This window comes from Phodopus roborovskii, unplaced genomic scaffold (assembly GCF_943737965.1).
Source record: "Phodopus roborovskii unplaced genomic scaffold, PHOROB, whole genome shotgun sequence".
Classification (NCBI taxonomy): Eukaryota; Metazoa; Chordata; class Mammalia; order Rodentia; family Cricetidae; genus Phodopus; species Phodopus roborovskii.
The window spans coordinates 7,285,762-7,305,966 of record NW_026126515.1 but is presented as its reverse complement, the minus strand read 5'-3'; the positions used below and the strand labels follow the sequence as shown (position 1 = coordinate 7,305,966).

General features: G+C 45.2%; 1 protein-coding gene across 11 annotated transcripts in view; it reads right to left on the bottom strand.

The window, feature by feature from the left end:
- Ttll5 (tubulin tyrosine ligase like 5) overlaps positions 1-20,205 on the bottom strand; it is a 228,348-nt gene that overhangs the window by 85,590 nt on the left and 122,553 nt on the right. For all 11 annotated transcript variants that reach the window (XM_051196360.1, XM_051196363.1, XM_051196362.1 and 8 more), the window contains one exon: positions 12,134-12,288. In XM_051196360.1, the coding sequence (XP_051052317.1) occupies positions 12,134-12,288 (155 nt within the window). The remainder of the gene's footprint in view (positions 1-12,133; positions 12,289-20,205) is intronic.

The following is a 20,205-nucleotide window of genomic DNA, read 5'->3' as shown; positions in this document are numbered from 1 at the left end:
CTGCACCTGGGCTCTTGGACGTACTCCATGCCTGTCCCCAGCACAGTTGCGACTAGCAGTTAACAAACATCTGCAGCTGGCATTGAGGAGCCAGGAGTGAACAAGAAAGACATTTCTTCTAGGGCCACCGCAGTAAGGGTGACTTGCTGGGGACACCAGGGAGTGACACCTGAGCTGCTGGAAAATGGAGTAATCTCAAGAGTGACAGCCCAGTCCAGTCGGTGGTCCGAGAAACGCAGGGCCTCCGGGGTGCCAGACCTGGAGAGGTCCTGCTTGTCCTGCAGCAGGTGGTAAGAACAGGGTAGCCAAGGGCTATTTCTCAGCAGCAGAGTAGTTAAATGGTGAAGCCAAGTGGGTGTGTTTAGCTCTGACCTCCACAATTTCATACTTAACCCTCCCAACATACATCTGAGCTCTGTTGTGTATACTATGCACATATCATAAAGAAATATGTGCCATGGGACCATGGAGAGTCGGCTAAGTGCTGACACAGCATACCTGGCAGCTGCTAAAACAAAACTTCAAAGATCTGGCTTCTCTGGAAAGCCATCAGGCAGGACCCCACCCATTCCCCCTACTAGCCACAGCTTCCCTGGGAGCCAGTCCATGGAACCACTTCCGTATGTTTGGCTTGGTTCCCCGGGGCTGGAGCAGCTTTAGGAGCCCTGTCAGGACTGCCAGCCAGGCAGGTGGGGAGTGGGGAGAGGCACGGGGTGAAAGGGAGTAAGACCTCCCCCAGCATCTAGCCATGCCCTGCTCAGAAAACAAAGTGCTAACACTGTGAACCCTCTTCCTGTCAGGTGGCCCAGCTCTGGGCTGGCTAGGCACTAGTAACACAGAAGCTCTGGCCTTTTGAGATTTCCAAGGCTTTAGAATCCACCCCTCCCAGTACCACAAATTAGTTCAAGAACAGCATCTGCGGTAAATTGCTAGAGCTAAACAAGAGAGGCTCAAGTCTACAGACGATCCTAAGAGGATAATCAAGAGTATACCTTTCTTTTGAGTTTCATTTCTTTTCTAAACGCGCTAGTTTGGGACTTTTATTAGATTCTGGGTCTGTGCAGCCCAAAATGGAAACCATAAGGTACATGTGACTTTTAAACTTCGACTTATGGCTAATGAGATTAAGAAATTAAACTGCATTTTCTTTTTTCTTTTCTTTTTTTTGAGATAGGGTCTTACGTAGCTCAGGTTAGTCTTCAACTAGCCATTTAGTAGATGATGACCTTGAACTTTAAGTACCCTTGATTTAAGTATCCAAGTGTAGCTTACGACTGCCATACCGGGCAATGCTAACATCTTAGGCATCCCCACGGAACTTCAACTGAGCACTTTGGTGGGGTTCTGTTCAGAGACAAGGATACACAGGACTTGGTTGGCCTCCACCTGCCCAAAGCATTCATTCTAATATGGTCAGCAAGGCAAGCATACATACTCACCACTCTGCAAGGAGGGGCAGAGATGAGTGTTAGCAGCAGAGCTGTCGGGGCTGGAGAGACTGGTCAAGAACATACGCGGTACTTTCAGAGGACCCAAGTTTAGACCTCCCCACCCCAGAACTCCAGTTCTAAGGGACCTGACTCCCTCAGCTGACAATCACACACGGCATGCAGTCTCTCTCTCTCTCACACACACACTCTCTCTCTCCTCTCTCCCTCTCTCTCTTTAAAAAAGAGTAGAGGTGTAGTGACCTGATAGGATGCATTCCCTCTACATGAGTCACTCAAATAGGGGAGGCCAGAAAGCTTATGTAACAAAGGACAGCCAAAAGAGAAGCACCTGGAATCACAGGCAAACAATTCAGTGGATGCTACAATTTCTGGTCTAGGAGCATGGGAGAGGCTAGGGATGGAGGGTGAGCACAGATGGCAGGCCACTCTCAAGCACCTGCTGGAAATGACTTTTACGATTCCGGCAGGTTGTACCGAATGGGAGAAGGGTGGTAAGAGCAAGGAGGCTGCCCAGCCAACCCCCCCACACCCTGCCTCCATCCTCAGACTGGAGAAGACCTCTTGCTTGTAGCATACTTCTGATTTGGGTTAATTAGAAGGAACCAAACAAGCACTAAAGGAAAGAGCCTGGTGTGGTAGCTCACATATGTAATCCCGGGACTATTCAGTCTGAGACAGGAAGATTACTGGGAGTACTAGGCCAGTCCCATCTCAAACAACATAAAAAAAATAAAAGGAGACCTGGACCCAGTGACTTGGGATGTTGGGGGGTGAGGGGGAGAACTTTCTAAGCTCAGTGGACCAATCAGCAGTTTTTATTCTCTAGCATTCAATTCACTGGCAGGAAGGGCTCCAAGTATGCAAATCATTTCATTCACTGCTGTATCTCAGTTCCTTGGGAGGAAGTCAGAACCTCCTTTCAATTGCCTGTTTTAGAAGGTATCAGTGGACAGGGGAGATGAGAAACCTTACGGGATTTACTCGGGAGGTCCAGGGAGGCTGAGTTGAACTGAGCTGTTTCTGTGTATCTTGTTATTAAGTGCCTCTTGTTTACCAAGGCACTAGGCTATAATAGTAAGACTCACTCTTCAGCAAAATGGGGACAGAAAGTAGAGGGAACTAGTAGTTTAAGAACTTGAGAGAAACACAGCTGGTGAGGTGAAGAAGCAAAAAGCATACTAGATTTAATTAATTTTTGCTTTAGAATAACTGTATACCTAATAATTCTTGCAACTGATGAAACTTGTATGTACTGATGATATGTAATGTGATGTTCTAGAGTAAGTGCGCTGTGGAATGGCTGAGTGGAGTCATTTAACATATGTGCCTTACTTCACATACTCTTAAATTTTACTTGGTGAGAATAATTTAAATCTCCCCCTAGCAATGTCAAAGAATACAATTCGGTATTATTAACTATAGTAAGTGGGCAGATGAGATGGCTCATCTCAGAAAGACATTGGTGCTGCCTAGTCTGATGAACTGAGTCACCTGACATGGATGTTAAGAGAGGAGCCAGGTCCTCTGCAGGAGCAGTACGCACTTTACCACTTAGCCTTCTCTGAGTTCAAATACCTGGCCTCCTTTTATTTTATGATTTTATTAGTGCATTTGTTGAGAGATGGCCTCGCTGTGTAGCCGTGGATGGCCTGGAGCCTGCTTTGTAGACCAGACTGACTTTGAACTCACTGTCTCTTTCTCCTGAGAGCTAGGATTAAAGGTGAGAGAGACCTCACCTGCCCTACTTAGTTCCAGTGTGGTGTGGAGCTAAGTGTGAAAAGGAAAGACACTGGAGGGACAGATGTGGGGAGGCCCAGGGAGGGTTTAACCTTGGAAATTTGGCCCCAGACAGACTTTTCAAACTGTGGTGCATTAGGCCTACTTCCTGAAAATGTGCTTCAGTTATACAAATTAACAAGGTATTAATAGACATAGAAAAATATTTAGGATAAATAAAACAGATTAGAAACAGACTTTTTTCTAGGTGAGCCCCGAGCGCTGACGCCTAGCTCTGTCAAGCTGTCCTCATCGCTGGTAAAGCCAATACTTTGTTTTCATTTTTCCCTATTAAGTTCTTGTTTACCTGTGACCTTGGAGGGAAGCAGAATAAATGATTAACTCCATTTCTTAAACTCCCAACTTTTTGGCATTTTAGTTGATTGGCAGTTTGATTTCCGTTCCTGTCACTTAGGCTTCAAAGGGTTTGACTAACACATTATTTCAAGTAGAACACTGGGTCTTACCCAGACCAGTTCCCATTCAGTTTTCACCAACACCTGGCCCCCTCTGCACATCTTTCCCACATCTCCTGTTCTTCACTCATCTGCATGCTGGTCACAGCTTGGGGCTGGATGGAAACCCTTGCTTCCTACCTACCATTACCATGTCTGCAATGTGAAGCGCCTAGCCTCAAGTGCCCCCCTCTAATCACCTGCCCTGAATTTTACACAGAAAAAAACCCAAAACACCCAATATACACACAGACTAGTGACCCTAGGCCACCTTGCCAATCTGTCAACTCCAGCTGAGAGAATAGAACTGCGAATCCTATTTGTCTGATGGTTCATAGATCCCACAGTCAGGGGCCAAGGAAATCCCTTGGGCTCTCAGTTCCCACCTACCTTTCTATATTCAGCTCACAGCTTCCCATGAAGTTTTGGCCAGCCTTGTTTAGCTAGTGTGAACACTCTGTCCACTGAACTCTCACCACTTTTGAGTACAATGCTATTTATCAATAAGACACACATTCTTTTATCGTAATTGCATTAATGATGTGTCACTAATTTTTCTCCCTGAGGACAGGGACTTTGTCTAGCACATCCTTCAGAGCCTAAACCAGCTCTGGTGTTTAGGAGATACCTGCATGTTAACTGGGTAGGGCCCATTATATAACAACTATCGAATGAACTATCATAGTAATTTTCCCTAATGGAACACTACTTATCACCAGTCTCCCCCCCCCCCCACACCCTCCTAGGTATTTCCATGTTCTAGGTACCTGGGGAAGAAGGTTAAGAGAAGTCCATCAACCCTGAGTGATGTTTTCAGGGTCTCAAGAGAATGGAGTCCACTAGCAGTGGCTCAGTGGGGCTTCTCAGACCACTTTCTTTGGTGTAATTTGGCTACAGAAGAACATAGCTCAATGACCGCTAGAAATCATGCACTGGTCACACCATTCAAGGGATCCTAGTTGGTTGTGCCAGAAAGTCAAGCACTGAGATGTAACCATATTTCCCTCTCATATAGAAAGATAGCAAAAAGAACCGGGGTAAATGTCACGTTGATTATTGTCTTTCAAGGCTAATTAATACCATTTTATCCTAGTAATTCATGATAGTTGTAAATCATGTCTTTGCTACCCCTGAAGCATACATCGGGACTGCTCTGCTATGACTTACCATGCATGCTGAGTGGTGAATTTTTAAACCATAAGTTTTCCCATACTGCCTCTTGTCCTAAAGAATGCAGACTCCATATTTAAGTATCTTGCTAAAGTCTAGTCTCTTTAATGGTTCATAAGCAATATGAGGACATTTAGTTCATAATAAATATGACTGCAAGTCTTAGTATCATGACCAGAAACTGCTGCTTTCCCTGCCCTGGTACCGTAGGACACTATATAGTGACAGCCATGGACTCTACAGAAGGAGCGAAAGGATGCAGAGCGCAAAATGCTGATTCCAACTGCCATAGCTCTGTCTTTGAAGGGAGGGAGTGGAGAGCTCCCAAGAACCTATTTGATGTAGCCAGTAGGCTGGAAGGCCTGTGTGGTTTCAGTTATTATGGTTCTACTGGCTGCATTCAGTAAACACACGTGCAAGGAGTTTTCCTTTAAGACCTTTTGTTGTTTAAAGTGCTGACCACTTAGCTGTGCATGCTCCGGAGCAGGCTTGCGGTCTTCAGCAGACCAGCAGACGCAAGGACAGAGGCAGAGGAGCTCCTCAGTCAAGGGTCAGGAAAGGCACCAGGCCTTTCTCCCAAATGTGTCAAGTCAGTGCTGGCTAAGAACTCAAAATGGGTCACCAGGGTTTCTCTACAAGAGAAGTGAGAGGTAAAGATACTCCCTGCTGTGATTCCTCCCAAGCTCTTTCAAGGCATAATAGTGGGCGTAGTAATAACAATGCAAGAGAGGAATTAGACTGAACTATAAATGCTGGCACTTGAAAGCTGCATTGGCCTTCTCATCTTTAAGGTTCAGTCAACTTCAGACCAAAAATGGCTTTTTGGTTTTTTTTTTTGTTTGTTTGTTTGTTTGTTTTTGTTTTGCAGGCGTTTAATTTATTTTATGTACATTGGTGTTTTGTATGCAAGTATGTCTAGATGTGGGTGTTGGATCCCCAGGAACAGGGGTTACAGAGAGTTGTTAACTGCCATGTGGCTGCTGGGAATTGAACCCAGGTCCTCTGGCAGAGAAGTCAGTGCTCTTAACCACTAAGCCCCCCCCCCAAATAGTTTTTAATTGAGTCTGTTCTGAACACAAACACATTTTTCCTTAATGAGAAAAAAATTCCCTATAAAGGCACAATGACTATCTACATACAAAAATGCTAGGCATTACATGTAATCTAGAGACAAACATGTGGGCAGGTGTGTGTAAGTTACATGCACACACTAGATCACATCACACAAGGGACCACGGCACCGGAGACTTTGCTATCTGCAGGAGCTCTCTTCCAAGGATTCTGAAGGATAACTCTAATTTCCCAGTTCTAATCAGGCTCACTCCGTTTCACATATGAAGCTGCCATTTAGGACTCTAAAAACTAACTTAAGCATCAATTTCAGGTAGCTGAAAAATTACAAGGTGAAAGGTTACACGAGATAGGGCTGTGTGTCTCACAAGGCAGGTGTGCGTGCGCGTGCGCACCCTGTGAAACCGGGAAGCGTTTATCTTCACTAGCCTGGGTGGGGAAGGCACAACAAACTGGAGAAAGGGACAGTGACAGCGCATAGCAATCTGTTTTATTTTTGTCTTATGGGTGAGAAGGAGCCACTTCTCTTTCTTCAGAGATTAGACCCCAAGTTCCCAAAAATCTTTTGCTCTTGCATGATGTTTAGCCAGCTGTGAGGGACACATTTCCTGGGTTGACCAACGTCCATCCTGTCAGCTGCTCTGCTGGTGAGTGAGGAGCTGAAGGCTGTGACAGGCCCGAGGTGCCTGGGGTACATACCTGTCCCTGGAGACGGTATGCCATGGGGGCACATGAGCAGGGCACCTTCAGGGACACAGGCAGACCTGTGCTAGTCCTATGCTGGGGAGATGTCAGGGGAGTAGTTCTCAGGAGGATGGAGGTCAGGTAAAGTTTGTTTTATGGGAAAGAAAGAAAGAGAATAAGTCGTGAAATACCACTTCTGCAGAGCTCCAACATGAAAGAGCTGCTTTGTTAGCCTCCCCCTCCCCCACGTGGTTTCTTTCTGTGATTGTGCTCTTTGGCTAAACATTGTTGTTTATATAACAGGATGAAGTACAAAATTATAAGCTCCAAACTCCTCCAGAGAAAGGCTCTCCCAAAGCTCGACCCCCAGGATGGATGGAAAATATGAGTGTTTGCTGGCTGGAACACTGAGCTGCAGTGGAAATTTCAACATTCAGAAGATAGCAGAGAGGAAGGGCGCCGTGCTTCAACAGAGTTCAGTGAAGGCAGAGCTGCTTGGCCCCTCCCTGAGATGGCCTGTCCTCTGGAAGACTGGCTCGGGGTAATCTAGCTCAGGTGCTGCACAGGGCAGTGGCTGGCGCTATCTGGACCAGCCCAGGACTGCGTGATGTAGCAGCCTATTACCATGGCAATTCTTGGTGTCTGTCTGTCTAAATCCTCCCATGTCAGTCTGTTTGCATTTCCCCACTCCCCCCCCCCTTCAAGAACTTCTGCCTAAACCAGGCATTATACTCTGCTGGCTGCTTTCACATAGAACTCCATTTAACAATTACCAAGACAGGCATTATTATTCACATTTTTAAAAAGTAGTAAGGGCTTGGGATATAGCTCAGTGGTAGAGTCCTTGCCTAGCATGCACAGGCTATAGGTTCAACCACCATTCACACACACACACACACACATACACACACACACACAGAGCTGTAGCAAACTGTAACTTGTCAAAGACTACAAACACACTCGGGCAAATCCATGTCTATCAGACCCTCAGGTTCTCTCTCTTCTGTTGCCACACACCTTCCCGGCAGGGGATCTGGGGCTCATTTCCTATTGAGTTGACATGAATAGCTTCTGTGAATACAGAGCTCTCTTTTAAATCTTCACATGGACTTTTCATGTTTTTTAAACTGTAGTGAAAAGCACTCAATTTTATATTTTGTATTTTTCATCTATGTTTACATGTGCACTCAGGAGTGTTAAATACATTCACACTGGATCCTAGGACATTTTTATCTTGCAACACTGAAACTGCATCCACGACATGCTGACCCTTCCTCTCCTTTTGCCCCAGCCCTCTGGAACCACCTCCATTCTATCTCTATGGCCCTAAGTGCTTTGGATAGAGCATGCATTTGCCCCTTTGTGGTAGGCTCATCTTGGTGCACCGGCTTCAAGCATCTGCCATGCTGAAACATTAGTGTGTGAGAGGAGTGTGTGAGAGGACCACAGTCCGATCTGTTCTTCAGACTCTTTCCGATGGCCTGCGCCATAAAACGCAGGTACTGCTGTGTGCTGTCTGGCACTGCTTTCTAATCATCCCATGTGTATATACAACCCTTCTCATATCAGATGTTAACTTCTTGGAGATCAAACACCACATATCTTTTAATCCCTGCCTACCCGCAACCCCTCTGCTGAGAACACAGACCACACAGCCTGGAGATCAGGGGCTATTCTTTGTTACTGACTGCTCCACTCCAGCATGTGGCAAAATGCCTGACATAGTAAATGCAAACGGCATACCACGCAAAGAAATGAACAATCCAAGTGCTGCTGACAACTGACCAAGAATAAAAAGTTGTGAAGTCAGAGGCCTGCCTCTCCAACAATATTTGGTGGAAGTAATTTAAGCAAGGGGAGAAAAGTATTAGCTAATCTGGGATCAGAACCTCTGAAAACCTTATTCTAATCATTAGACACAGCAGGATACCAGGCTCTTTTGGATTGATTACTGGATAGAGGGTAAGAGGATGAGGTAGGGGCAGGACAAAAAAGGATATCTTCAATTGCCAGGATTCCCACTCTCTGGTAGAATGCAAAGCTCAGAAACACAGATGATTACTTGAGAGTTAGGGCTGACCAAGCTGAGCATCCCATGACCACAACGCCTAAGAAGTAGGAATAGACTCTGCTTGTATTCTTCTGTCAATTCTCCTTCCTTTAACATCGAGGAACAGACAAATCCCCAGGATGTGTGTGCGAGCGAAAAAGCCAGAGATGGATAAAAATAATTCAATGACAAATGCTGGAAAAACACACAAAGGGGCAGAAGCCAGACATTCGTGGGATTCCCTGACAGCTCGACCCACAAGGAAGGGCTGGTCTGGAAAAAACAGGGCTTCAGGTTCCTGCCAAGCTGTCTGAGGCCCCGTCCTTCCCAAATCACTCCAAGCAGCAGCCAAAGACTTTGAAGTAACCCTTCCAGGGTCTCCCAGAGGGACTCACAAAGACAAATGCACCCACACCCATCAGGTGTCCCTCACCTAGACGTTCTCTCCAGTGATGTGGTCCAGCTCCATGGAAGGCTGGCAGTAGAGAGGAGAGACTTGAATATGAACTCTCAGCCCCTAATGGCTCCCTCCTGTGCCCAGAAGACAGATAACGGAAAAGCCAGCCTGGCTCACTAGCTAGGGAAAAGCCAAAAGGGCCAAGTACCAACACCTAGAGACCAAAGACAAGGCTGGAAGGAAAGGCCATAAACACGTGATACCGTGACCCCGGCAACCAGGGTTCCTGTTGGTTAAATCTAATGTGGTGCCTGCATCCCAGAGTCCTGCTGGGTAATTCACATTGGCCCTGCTTGAGGCATGCCTCAGGCTTCTACACATGTGACTGCATTTGGCCCTAACAAGTCTCTCTTCTGGAGAATGGCCTGCAATTAATCTCACTTATTACCTCTGAAAAGTAACAACAGAGGAATGGCGGGCCAAGTCCAACTCCAGAGTGTCTAGGGAACTGCAAGCTGCATGGCCAGGTCTCAGACTGTCTGGGCAAGTTGTGGGCTCTTTGCCTTCCTCTCCCACAACAAAGCTTGAGCAGGGACTCCAGACAGACCAAAGGAACCAGGGGATTTGAGGCACTGGGCTGAGCTCACACTGACCCAATGGGAGACGACAGCCCTGAGGCTACATTTGGAGCAGTTTCCAAGAGCGAGGGAGGAATAAGGTTGTCTGGTGAAAACTTGTGTGATCCATAAAACGGAGAACAATGGCAACGTGGGGAAATGAAGAGTAACACTATCTGTGAGTTCTCGTGAGTCACCGTTTATTCATTCCTGTGGCTACCAAGTCTCCAAATTCTCCGACATGCCGATGAAAGTACAGCCAGCACGGGGAGTCTCTTTACATCTTAGCTTTGCTGGGCAGTCCAGTTTACTGAATTAGCTTGCTGTATCAGCCTGGAATCTACCGCTGTTATCACAGAAGCTAGTGAGAGTACCTTCTATTTACTTAGCTCCCACTTCCAAGGAGATCAAAGGCAACCCAAAAGCTCTCGAAACAGACCAGTGTATATGTAAGTATACTTACTCTATAAAAAGATTAAATGAGTAGCTTAGGGTCGCTGAGTGTCAAAACCACTAATAAAACTCACATCTCTAAGCTACGCATTCCATATTCATTAAGCTTAGTCATTTCTTACTACAAAGAAGGAACCAAAGACTAAGTCAATATCCAAAAATACCCACTTCACAGTGACTTACCATGTGAAAATGGAAATCAGGACCTGGGACTATGTAGAATGCCTCTGGCTGGGGCCTCAGAATTCACTTAGCACTGCTCTTGGGTGGCTGCTCCTGGAATCCCATGTGGAACTAGAATGCCCAAGCTGAGCCCCCAGCTGTCCTCGCAACCAGAGGTTACCAAGGAGGCACATAAGACATTCCAGGGCTCCTTGGACTTTACTAGAACCTGGCAACTGGCCTTTATGCTTAAAGAAAAGCAAGCAGAGCTATTGTAGACAAGTCAAGAAGGAAAGCTGAAGGAACTTCACCGAGGCTGCATTCTGGCTGCAGAGGCACTGAAGCAAGTATAGGATGCCAGGTCTCTGCAGGGCTCACAGGCTGGCTGGGAGAAAGTCAAAGGAAACTAGGACTTGGCTTTGACTCTGACACATCCACCATCTTCCCCCTTATTTCTAACAGGTGTTGCCAAGAGAATGCTCTACAGCCAGCCAGAATTTTTATTAAAGCCCCTTCCCCCAAATATGCAAATTTTAAAAAGGTCTACTTCTCCAAATGTACACTCTGACATCGTATTTATGGTATGGAAAGTGCCGGTTGCTGTCAGCCAGCTGAAATAGCAGAGTGTACCATAAATGCACTGTACAGGAAGGACTCTGCAGCATCATGAAAACATAATACTTGCAAACATCTGTAGGGTGAATAAAGCTCTCAATATAAACAGAGCTTCTTTTTGTGACTTCTGCTTCAGGAATGTGGTTATTCTGTAGATTGGAAAGCAGACAGTAGACTTCCCTGTGGAGAGGACTGTGTGGAGGGAGGGCGCCCTGTCTCAAAAGTGCTGCGACCCGCTTGCTTGTCTCCAAGTCTTCTAATCCTCAGCTGAGACGCTTCTTTCGATGGCAACCACAATGACTACGGGAATAAGAGACACCATTCCAGGGCGTGATGTAATGTGCCTATGTTCCTGTCACTTCCTGGGCAAGTTTCTGGTTTCCAAATTAGCTCCGTAAATACTAATTCTGACACCATTAGAAACTTCAACAGTTAGGCAGTTCCTCCCTCCCCAGGTCTTTGATCGTCCTTCTCCAGGGCAGCAGCTCTAAAGAGGCAAGAGCAGAAAGCACTGGGGTGGGGTGGGGTAGGATGGTGGGGGGGGGCAGCTTCATGCTCATCTTATTGCAGGACTGATGCTGCTGAGCCTGTAATCAATAACCACTACAACAAGATGGACCAGGCCACTCTCTCATCCAGGAAATTTCACACAGACGAGAGGAGTTCAAACAGTGTCAAAAATACATCACCTACAATGCTTTCTTTTTAGTTTAGAAGTTTAGAAGTTGCTCTATATCCAGAATCCTTTGGATTTTATCCCCTACCACTTCTTTACAACTAAATAAAAGAATGACCCCCTCAAGTCAACATTATCCGAGGAGGTTTAATTATGTGACTTAATGATGGCTGGCACTTAATTACGTAACCTGGCTTTTGAAAAAACGTAAGAGACAAACGCCCTTCCACAGCTGAGTCCAAAAAGCACCTGAATGAAGCACCATGGAGTGTGAGGTATAAAAAAAGGAGCAGAGGGCAAGCACAAAGTGGCAAGACGCAGACACAAGAATGTTCGATGGAGGCAAGGGTAAACAGAGCAATTTTGCTAAATATCAGAAACTTCCTTTTCATGAAAACAACCTTACAATTTAAAGTAGGCCTTTGGCTCAAGGCTAGAGGATGTGGACAGGCAAAGAAAAGGCAGTGCTCTCTGTGGCACCATCACACTTGGGATGCAGCTGCAGGCAGGCCAGTCCTGTGAAACCAAAATGCTTAGCCCCTGGCCCCTCACTCACCTGCTTCCCGGGGGGCTGGAGTGGTTCTCAGGAGCATGGAGGTCTGATTGGATAGACCAGGTCGGGCCACTAGGACTGATGACAGGTCGAAGGGTAGGGGGTGTTGAAGCACTGCTTCTGTTTATGACGTTGCTGGCCAAATTCAGGTTTGCCACCTAGAAACGGGATAGAAATAACTTGATTTTACTAAGTTTTAGAAAAGTATCGTGAAAAACAGATGGGAGCAATCACAGTCTGAGGGACTGACTCATCCGGGCTGACAGCAGTGGCTGCGACAAAGGCACAGAACACAGACTGGCTTCTGTGCACCGAAAGCAGAGGTGGGGACCTGGCAGTGTCTGTGGGCTCGAGCGAGCGAGCGAGCGAGCGAGCGAGCACGTGCTCATTCTGCCCCTGCTCTGTGCACGGCACTGGGATGAGACAAGCCATGTTCAAACCACACAGCCTTCTTCATCTGGAAGTTCTAAATGCTTAAACAAGCTTTAATTGTAGATAATAATAGTAATGCAAATTATACAATGAGCTCAAGCATTTGGAGAGAAAAACCTGGAAAGCCCATTAAAATGGGTATTAATGTTCATAAATAATTTACAAAGATGGAATGAGACCGGCCACACATTTTGAACTAGTTTCCACCTGAAAGTGATAATTATTTTTTAAAAATGTAAACTGCAAAGAAATGCAAATTGTGAGAAAAGACAATGCTATACAGTACAAAGTGTCCAGGGTCTAGAGAGATGGCGCAGCGGTTAGCAGCACCGGCTGCTCTTACAGAGGACCTAGGTTCAACTCCCAGCATTCACATGGTAGCTCACCACCGCCTGTAACTCCAACTCCAGGAGATCTGACATCTTCACACAGTGATGCATATGGGCAAAATACCAATGCACATAAAAGTAAAAATAAGCCATTAAAAAAATAAGTGAGTAATAATGGCAAGGGGCAGGTTAGACAAGCACTTACATTACCCGTGTGATTGTGAGTTGAGAGAACTTTTCTAGATAACGATTTAGCGATGTTACTAAGGTACACTAGAATACTGTCCACTCTGATGCTTGCTTCTAGACCAATTTTTAGAATGCTGCAGGCGACGAACGACAGTGACCATTACAGCAGCAGTTGGTATTTATTAGAACACGATTTGTACAAATGAGTGCATTACACATATTTCATGCAAGTTCAGAGTGAGGTCATCAGTACAGTCCCGTCCCGAACCCTCATTTTACACAGGAGGAAACAGTGAGGATCACACTGGGTCCTCGGGATAACCAGCACAACTAGGTTCAAGGACTGGAGCCCAACAGAAAACATGTACTTAAAAGCAAGCATTGTTTTTTAATAGTGAAATAGGAGAAGGCATAAATGGCTAACAAGATAGTTATATTTTGCTCTGAACATGTAAGAGAATATTATTTATTCACTAGCTTTGTTGAGAAACACCTGATCTACGAATATGATGGCAACTCAAGAACAAATGTCACGCTAATAAAAAAAAAAAAAAAATCACAACGTTAAATCTCCTTAAACGTAAATAGTTATGTGGATAAACTTCTCAAAAGCTAGGAAGAAAACTTCAACACATAGCATCTATTTTAGCATGGCAATACCTTTTTTTTTTTTTTTTCTTGTGCTTCTGTGTATTCTCCATATTTTTTAATTATTTAATGAGCCACGAAATTTTTTTTTTTTAACTCAAAGTTGTTAGGTTCACTGCAGTGGTGAGGTACCAGTGTAAAACCTGGGCAGTGACAGAAGATGAGGCAGGGGGAGGGGTACCTAGGAAAGGACTTCAGACAGACCCGGGGATCCAGAGATGCTGAGAGGGAAACCCCAAGGCACAAGCTGCCAGTGTCTTAGGTCACCAGGCAAGAGAAGCAAACCGAAGGGAAATGCTTGCCTATAAGACATCTGAAGTGCCTAAATAACCCTGACATTTACAAATGAAAGAATTCTACACTTTAAAATGATCTGAAATCACGAAAACAGAAAAGTCATTTTTAGCACCAGTGTGGTGTCTCCGCCCTAGTCATAGAAGCTCGTAGGTGACAACAGCCCAGACCAGTGCCTTCTCACCGATGACTCAAACTACTTTTCTTGGATAGAAAGCTATTTTCCATAGGTCAGGGGCCGTCTCTGGCGACTGTGAGGCTGGTGTGTGGGGCCTTGTGGCTCTGCTGTCCAGGGTGGGCCATGTTTCAGCAGGGGCCTCGGGAGCTAACCACCACTATTCCCTTCTGCTCTGCTGTCTGTAGGTACCAGGGACAGAGGAAAAGCACATGGTGACTAAAGGACATGTAAGATGTTATTGAAAATTATGGGAGTATCTCTTCTCTGGACCCTAGTTTTTTTGAAGTACTCCGTCCTCCTTTTTTTCTGTACCCTACAGGTAGCAAGGGACAGCTTCTGAGACAATGACACTGGCTCCAGTATGACTGGGGAATACATTCCTAACCCACACCAACTCCACTCATGTCTGAGCTGTAAACAAGGTGTTCTAAATTAATTTAGCATGGTCGTGTAGGCTGTAACAGTATCATAATGTGAGAAGTGTCACTGTGATAAGAAAAGAGCTGTACAGAAAACCTGGGGTAGAGCTGGCTCAGTGGGTAAGAGTGCTTGCTGCTCTTCTGGAGGATCAGGATTCAGCTCTTAGCAAAGATGTCTGGTGGCTCAAATCTACCTGTAACTCTAGCCCCAGGGAATCCAATGCTCTCTGCTGGTCTCTGCAGACACACACACACACACACACACACACACACACACACACACACACGCACGCATGCACACATACACTCACACACACATGTAAAAAAAAGAAGAGTTGTACTGATGCAATAAAGGGGGTTAATAACAGTTTATAGCGGCTAAACAATATATTAAAACGTGCACACTTTGCCACATTTACCATAAAGAGCAGAGTTTGGAGAATAGAGTATACAAAAGAAAGGTGAAGATGGATTTGATAGATTTAATAAATCTATGCCTTGGCATGGCAGTCCTTAATTCAGTCACCAGTGTTTATAACCCACAGCAAGCACAGACTACTCTGTTTGCCGTGTATTGCCATCCTTGCATGTTCTCATCCAACCCCAAGTAATGCTCTTACCCTTGCTTCACCACCGAGGAAACTAAAGTCTAAAGGAGCTAGCTAGGCAGCCACACAAACTCCTTACTTCTAAGTGGTGGTAAGGCCAAGGTGAGAAAGTGTGCTGGTCCCCAAGTGCATGTGACATGCTTGCCCTGGACAACACAGGTTCACACCTGAGTGGTGCCAGGCACTTTGGATGCTATAACAAGTTCACATATACTTTACCCATTACTCACAGGGAAAGACACTCCATTCCACAGATGCAGAAAACCAAGGCTCAGAGAGCCTACTACAGTGCTTCACCCAAAGCCGTGCAATGGCTGTAGAACTTGGGCTCTAGTTTCAAAACCTATTTTCTAACTTGGATGTAGGCAAACAATCCTATTTACTCTTAACTATTAGAAAATTTTAAAACCCCCATCAGGCAGAGACCTCAAATGCTGAAGGCAGTGATTATGCAAGCATCAAGAAAGCAGTAACAGCTCTTCCTTCTTTAAATTTCATTCCCCATTTTTGCTCTTCCTCAGGGGACATTAAAGAAGTGAGACAGGAAAAATAAGCTCAATCGGTGTTATTTTCTCCCAAGTAGAGTAAAAGGTGGTACAAACATGGAAGCAGCTTTGAACAGCTGGTGGGTTGTTGACTCATTCAATATCCACTCTTTACTTTGTGTATGGACCAAGAACTGGCAGCCACCGTGACTCCTTTATACATAAAAGCAGGACACTAACAATTTAATCAGACAGACAGCAAGTGATTCGTGCTTAGATGAGAATACCATGACAGGAAAACTGTAAAGGCTTTTACCTTCTTCTTCCAAACAAACCCTGTCTTCACCAGATGGTTAACCACCTGGCCCTCACTTTCAGTGTTCTAGTCTCACCCTTGGTTTGTTTAGAAGTCACTCAACACTCACCGCAGCAACTGCTCCTAACCCTTGTCTCCGAGATCTAGCTTGCAAGGGTTTACATTGCCTGCCCATTAACCAAAAGAGCGAGGGGATGAACTAACTGATCTTCCAGTTTTTAGACCATTCTTTATGTACAGCCAGTTTGCATCTTAATCACACTTCAATGGAAGGTTTTGATGCAGTTTTAAACAAGAAACACGGGACAATTTTCGGGCCACTCTCATTTTCCAGCTCTTCTCCAAAGAACATTATCTACCAGAATGCTTTCCATGGATAAACTGACAGTGCCGACTGTCAGTTGGAACAGCCACTAGCCACATATAGCTCTTGTGTACTTGAAATGTGGCTGAGAAACTTTTTTTTAAGCTTTAATTTTAAAATGAAACTAGCTAGGGGCTAATTTACTAGACACCACTTCCCTATAGATTACTACATGCAAATCATCCTGGTTCTGTCCCAGCCTCTTAGCTTTTTCCATAATGGGCAGAGGAATCCCTGAACTAATATGGATCCAAGTACCAATTTCTGGCTCGAGTACTACCTCGTTTTTGCTAGGAAAGGCAAGTTTCCTGATACTGGGTGAATCCACAGGACAATGAGGTCTCAAGAAATGAGAAGGTAACTATGGGTGACAGTTCACTGCAACTCCTCCATCCAACTACATTTCCCATTAGCTCTGACGATGAGAAAGTGAGAAATGGCACTGGGTATGTGGCCATTTCAAGCATTTTATTGTTAAAGAAATTCTTCAAAGGATAGCCTTAGCTAAGGTGCACAAAAATATAGCAATACTTGTCATTTCTGTATTGTACAGGTCACAGTCACTGGGCCAGTCAGCTTCCTGAGCTGATCACGAACCAGAATGCATGCTACTAAACCTGGAATCCCAATTCTTAAGATTCATGTCACTGGCCACAAATGGGTCTAGAAGATAGACAGGGGTGATTTAAAACTCACGTGTGACTCAAAGCACATGCCCATGTTAAAGAGAGGGCTGAGCAGTTCAGAGAACTGGCTGCTCTTCCAGAGGACAGGGACTGGACTCCCAGCACCCATAAGACAGCTCACCACAGCCTGTAACTTCAGTTCCAGGGGAGCCAAAGCCACAGACATACAGGAAGGAAAACATGCATGCACACCCATTAAAAAAACTAAAAATAAGCCGGGCAGTGATAGCACACGCCTTTAGCTTTTAATCCCAGCATTCAGGAGGCAGGTAGATAATCCGTGTGTTTGGGGCCAGCCTAGTCTACAAAGATACAGAGAAACCCTGTCTCAAAAAAAAAAAATGCCCAATTAATAATGAATATTCATATCTTATAAAAAATATTTCTTTTATGTATTTGAATGTTTTGCCTGCAAATAAATGTATGTGTATCATATGTCTGTGAAAGTGAGAAGGTGGTGTTGGCTTGCCTGGAGCTGTAGATACAGATGGTTGTGAGCTACCATATGGGTGCTAGGAATTGAACTCAGGTCCTCTGCAAGATCAACCAGTGTTCTTGACCACTGAGCTATCTGTCCAGCCTGAATCCTCACATCTTCATGTACAAAGTTAGCTCAGCAGTCTAATGTGCACCTGCATTAGTATGTTTAAGATACATTAGTATGTTTGGGTACAATTTTATCAGCAATGACAATGGAATCATGGGAACCTAGCGATGGCTGAATTTAATAAATGGCCCTTTGCAGGCCTTGTGTTCAGCACACTATGTGTGAACTAATTTATTCTTAAAGACAGATGGAGAAATTGAGGTTGGAAGGTACAATAACCGTTAAGTGTGGCCTTTCAACTCAATTATTAGACTTCTTGAGGCAAAAGCTTCCAATCTTGTGGCTTCAACTACTGTGTCAGCATTTGCGCCACTGAGCCTCCCTCTTCCAGTTTCAGTCTGTGGAAAAGCTGCATCTGCGTCGCTGGGCACCGTGTTCAAGTGCAGAGCCCGGCCTCAACCCAGCCAGCCAAAATCTACATGTAACAAGATCACAGGCAGTTGACTCGCCTTGTAAGTTTGAAAACTCACTTTTCAGAGATGGCAGAAAACAAAAGGCAAGAACAGGAAAGGGGAACATGTACTACTTCCTGTCCTCCACTAAGTTTAGGGGACCTTCCAATAGACAGCAGAAATACCTTGGGTGGAGTGAGACATAAAACACGGAGGATGAGGAGGAAGAGAAAATGAGCCTGGAGGGACATTCAGGTCTCACTGTTCTTGGTGGTGTTTTAGGTGCTCGGACTTTAAAAGCAAGCCGAGGGTACAGTGCGCACAAAGCATTTCAAAACAGACCAGACACCTCTGAGACTACTTACTATACTGCCATTATCAAAAACGACTTGAACCTCAAAACCACCAGCTCATTACCTATGCCTGCACCTCCATCTTCCTCTGCCTGGCTAGCTAAGTGAAGAGTTGCCTGTGGGAAATCTGGCCACCAGATCCTACCTCTATCTAAGCCTTGGGGCCTGTTTGACAGACGTTTCTCCTCGCCCTTCCCTCTTCCCCAGCTCCCACTCTTACAACAGCTAATCCAGATGTTCTACTCCCAGTCCCAGCCTTGTGTCCATTGCCACGGTGACCTCAGCACATTTTTTTTTTCTTTTAGTACCAAAACAGTATTTATTTTAGAGGCAGCCTTCCGAATAAGGCAGGTGAGCAAATATCTAAATGTGTGGGCTAAGGACACATTGCATGCATTCCATCTAGACAGGTGTTTAAATTATAGCAGGAATAAATACAGGTGATGGATTGGAAAGGAGGTAGAAGAAACAGGCGGCGGCCAATTTCCGGTGCCTGGCCCGCCCAAGTGTTACTGCTTGTTACTGCTGTTTGCTAAAGGTAGCGCTGATGCCAGTACTATAATTAAAATACCATGGAACTGCCCTGATGGATTCTCAGAAAATACCCACAACCACTCAGATACATATCCTTTCAGCATGCAAAGGGGCTCTCTGGGGACAGACCAACTGGATCTCCCTGGCTGAAGTTACATGCTGTCCTACATGCTCAGACAAACTTTACACCTCAAATGTAATTCAACAAAGAATCACTGTTATCTATCAGAAGCAAGGCCATGGGGAGAGTGGAAAGGTACAAAGAGAAATGTGGCCTGCTCTCAAGCCATATAGGATTTGATCCTCTAAAACTGCAGAGAAAACCGTATTTAAGATCTCCAAAACATGGCAATGCTAAGAAAATTCAAAGATGGCATATGAACTGCCTAAGAAGCAAGAAAAATATGGAGAGCAATGGACAAGCAGGAATAAATGTCTGAGACGCAGACAGTTGACTTGGTGAAAGGCAGGGTGTGAGAAGAAAGCAAGAGAGGGAACAATGCCCGAGGAGGAGCTGCCCTTGCTCTAGAGACAAAAGAAACTTCTGGAAGTCCCACCCAAGCCATGATGTATGAGGATTGTGGTGAGGGCAGGAAACCAGAAACCAAGAGATGTTTTCTGGGATGAGTTGGAAAGGATTAACAGTTAGTGGACAGTCACAGCAGTTAAGTAACAGGGGATAAAGATCAATTACTGATCTGTTCTTTGTCCCTTGCACTTAGGCAAGCCTAGGTACTGGCTTGTAAGCTGACCATAAAAGCTTTCAAAAGTTCATGTATTCATTGTTTATATTTGTATATTAGATCTAATTTCTTCAGGATGCATTTTTCCCAAAGTGCTGGTGAGGCAAGATGGAGCTTCCTACCATTTAATAAGAGGAGGTCAAAGGATGGCACACGCCTTTGGTCCTAGTACTCAGAAGGCAGAGCAAGTGGAACTTTGTTCAGCTGAGGCCAGTTGCCAGCCAGGTTGAATATAAAGTTCTAGGACAGCCAGAACTACATAAAGGGACTGTCTCAATGCCCCCCACCCCTTCTCTCCTCCCCCCCTCACACACACACACACACACACACACACACACACACACACACGCACACACACACACACACGAGAGAGAGAGAGAGAGAGAGAGAGAGAGAGAGAGAGAGAGAGAGAGAGGATGTTTAGAGGGCATCAGAAGCTAGTTTTGTTCTAGAACCAAAGGGAAATGTGCCTCTCCTAAGATTTACCCCACTATGCCT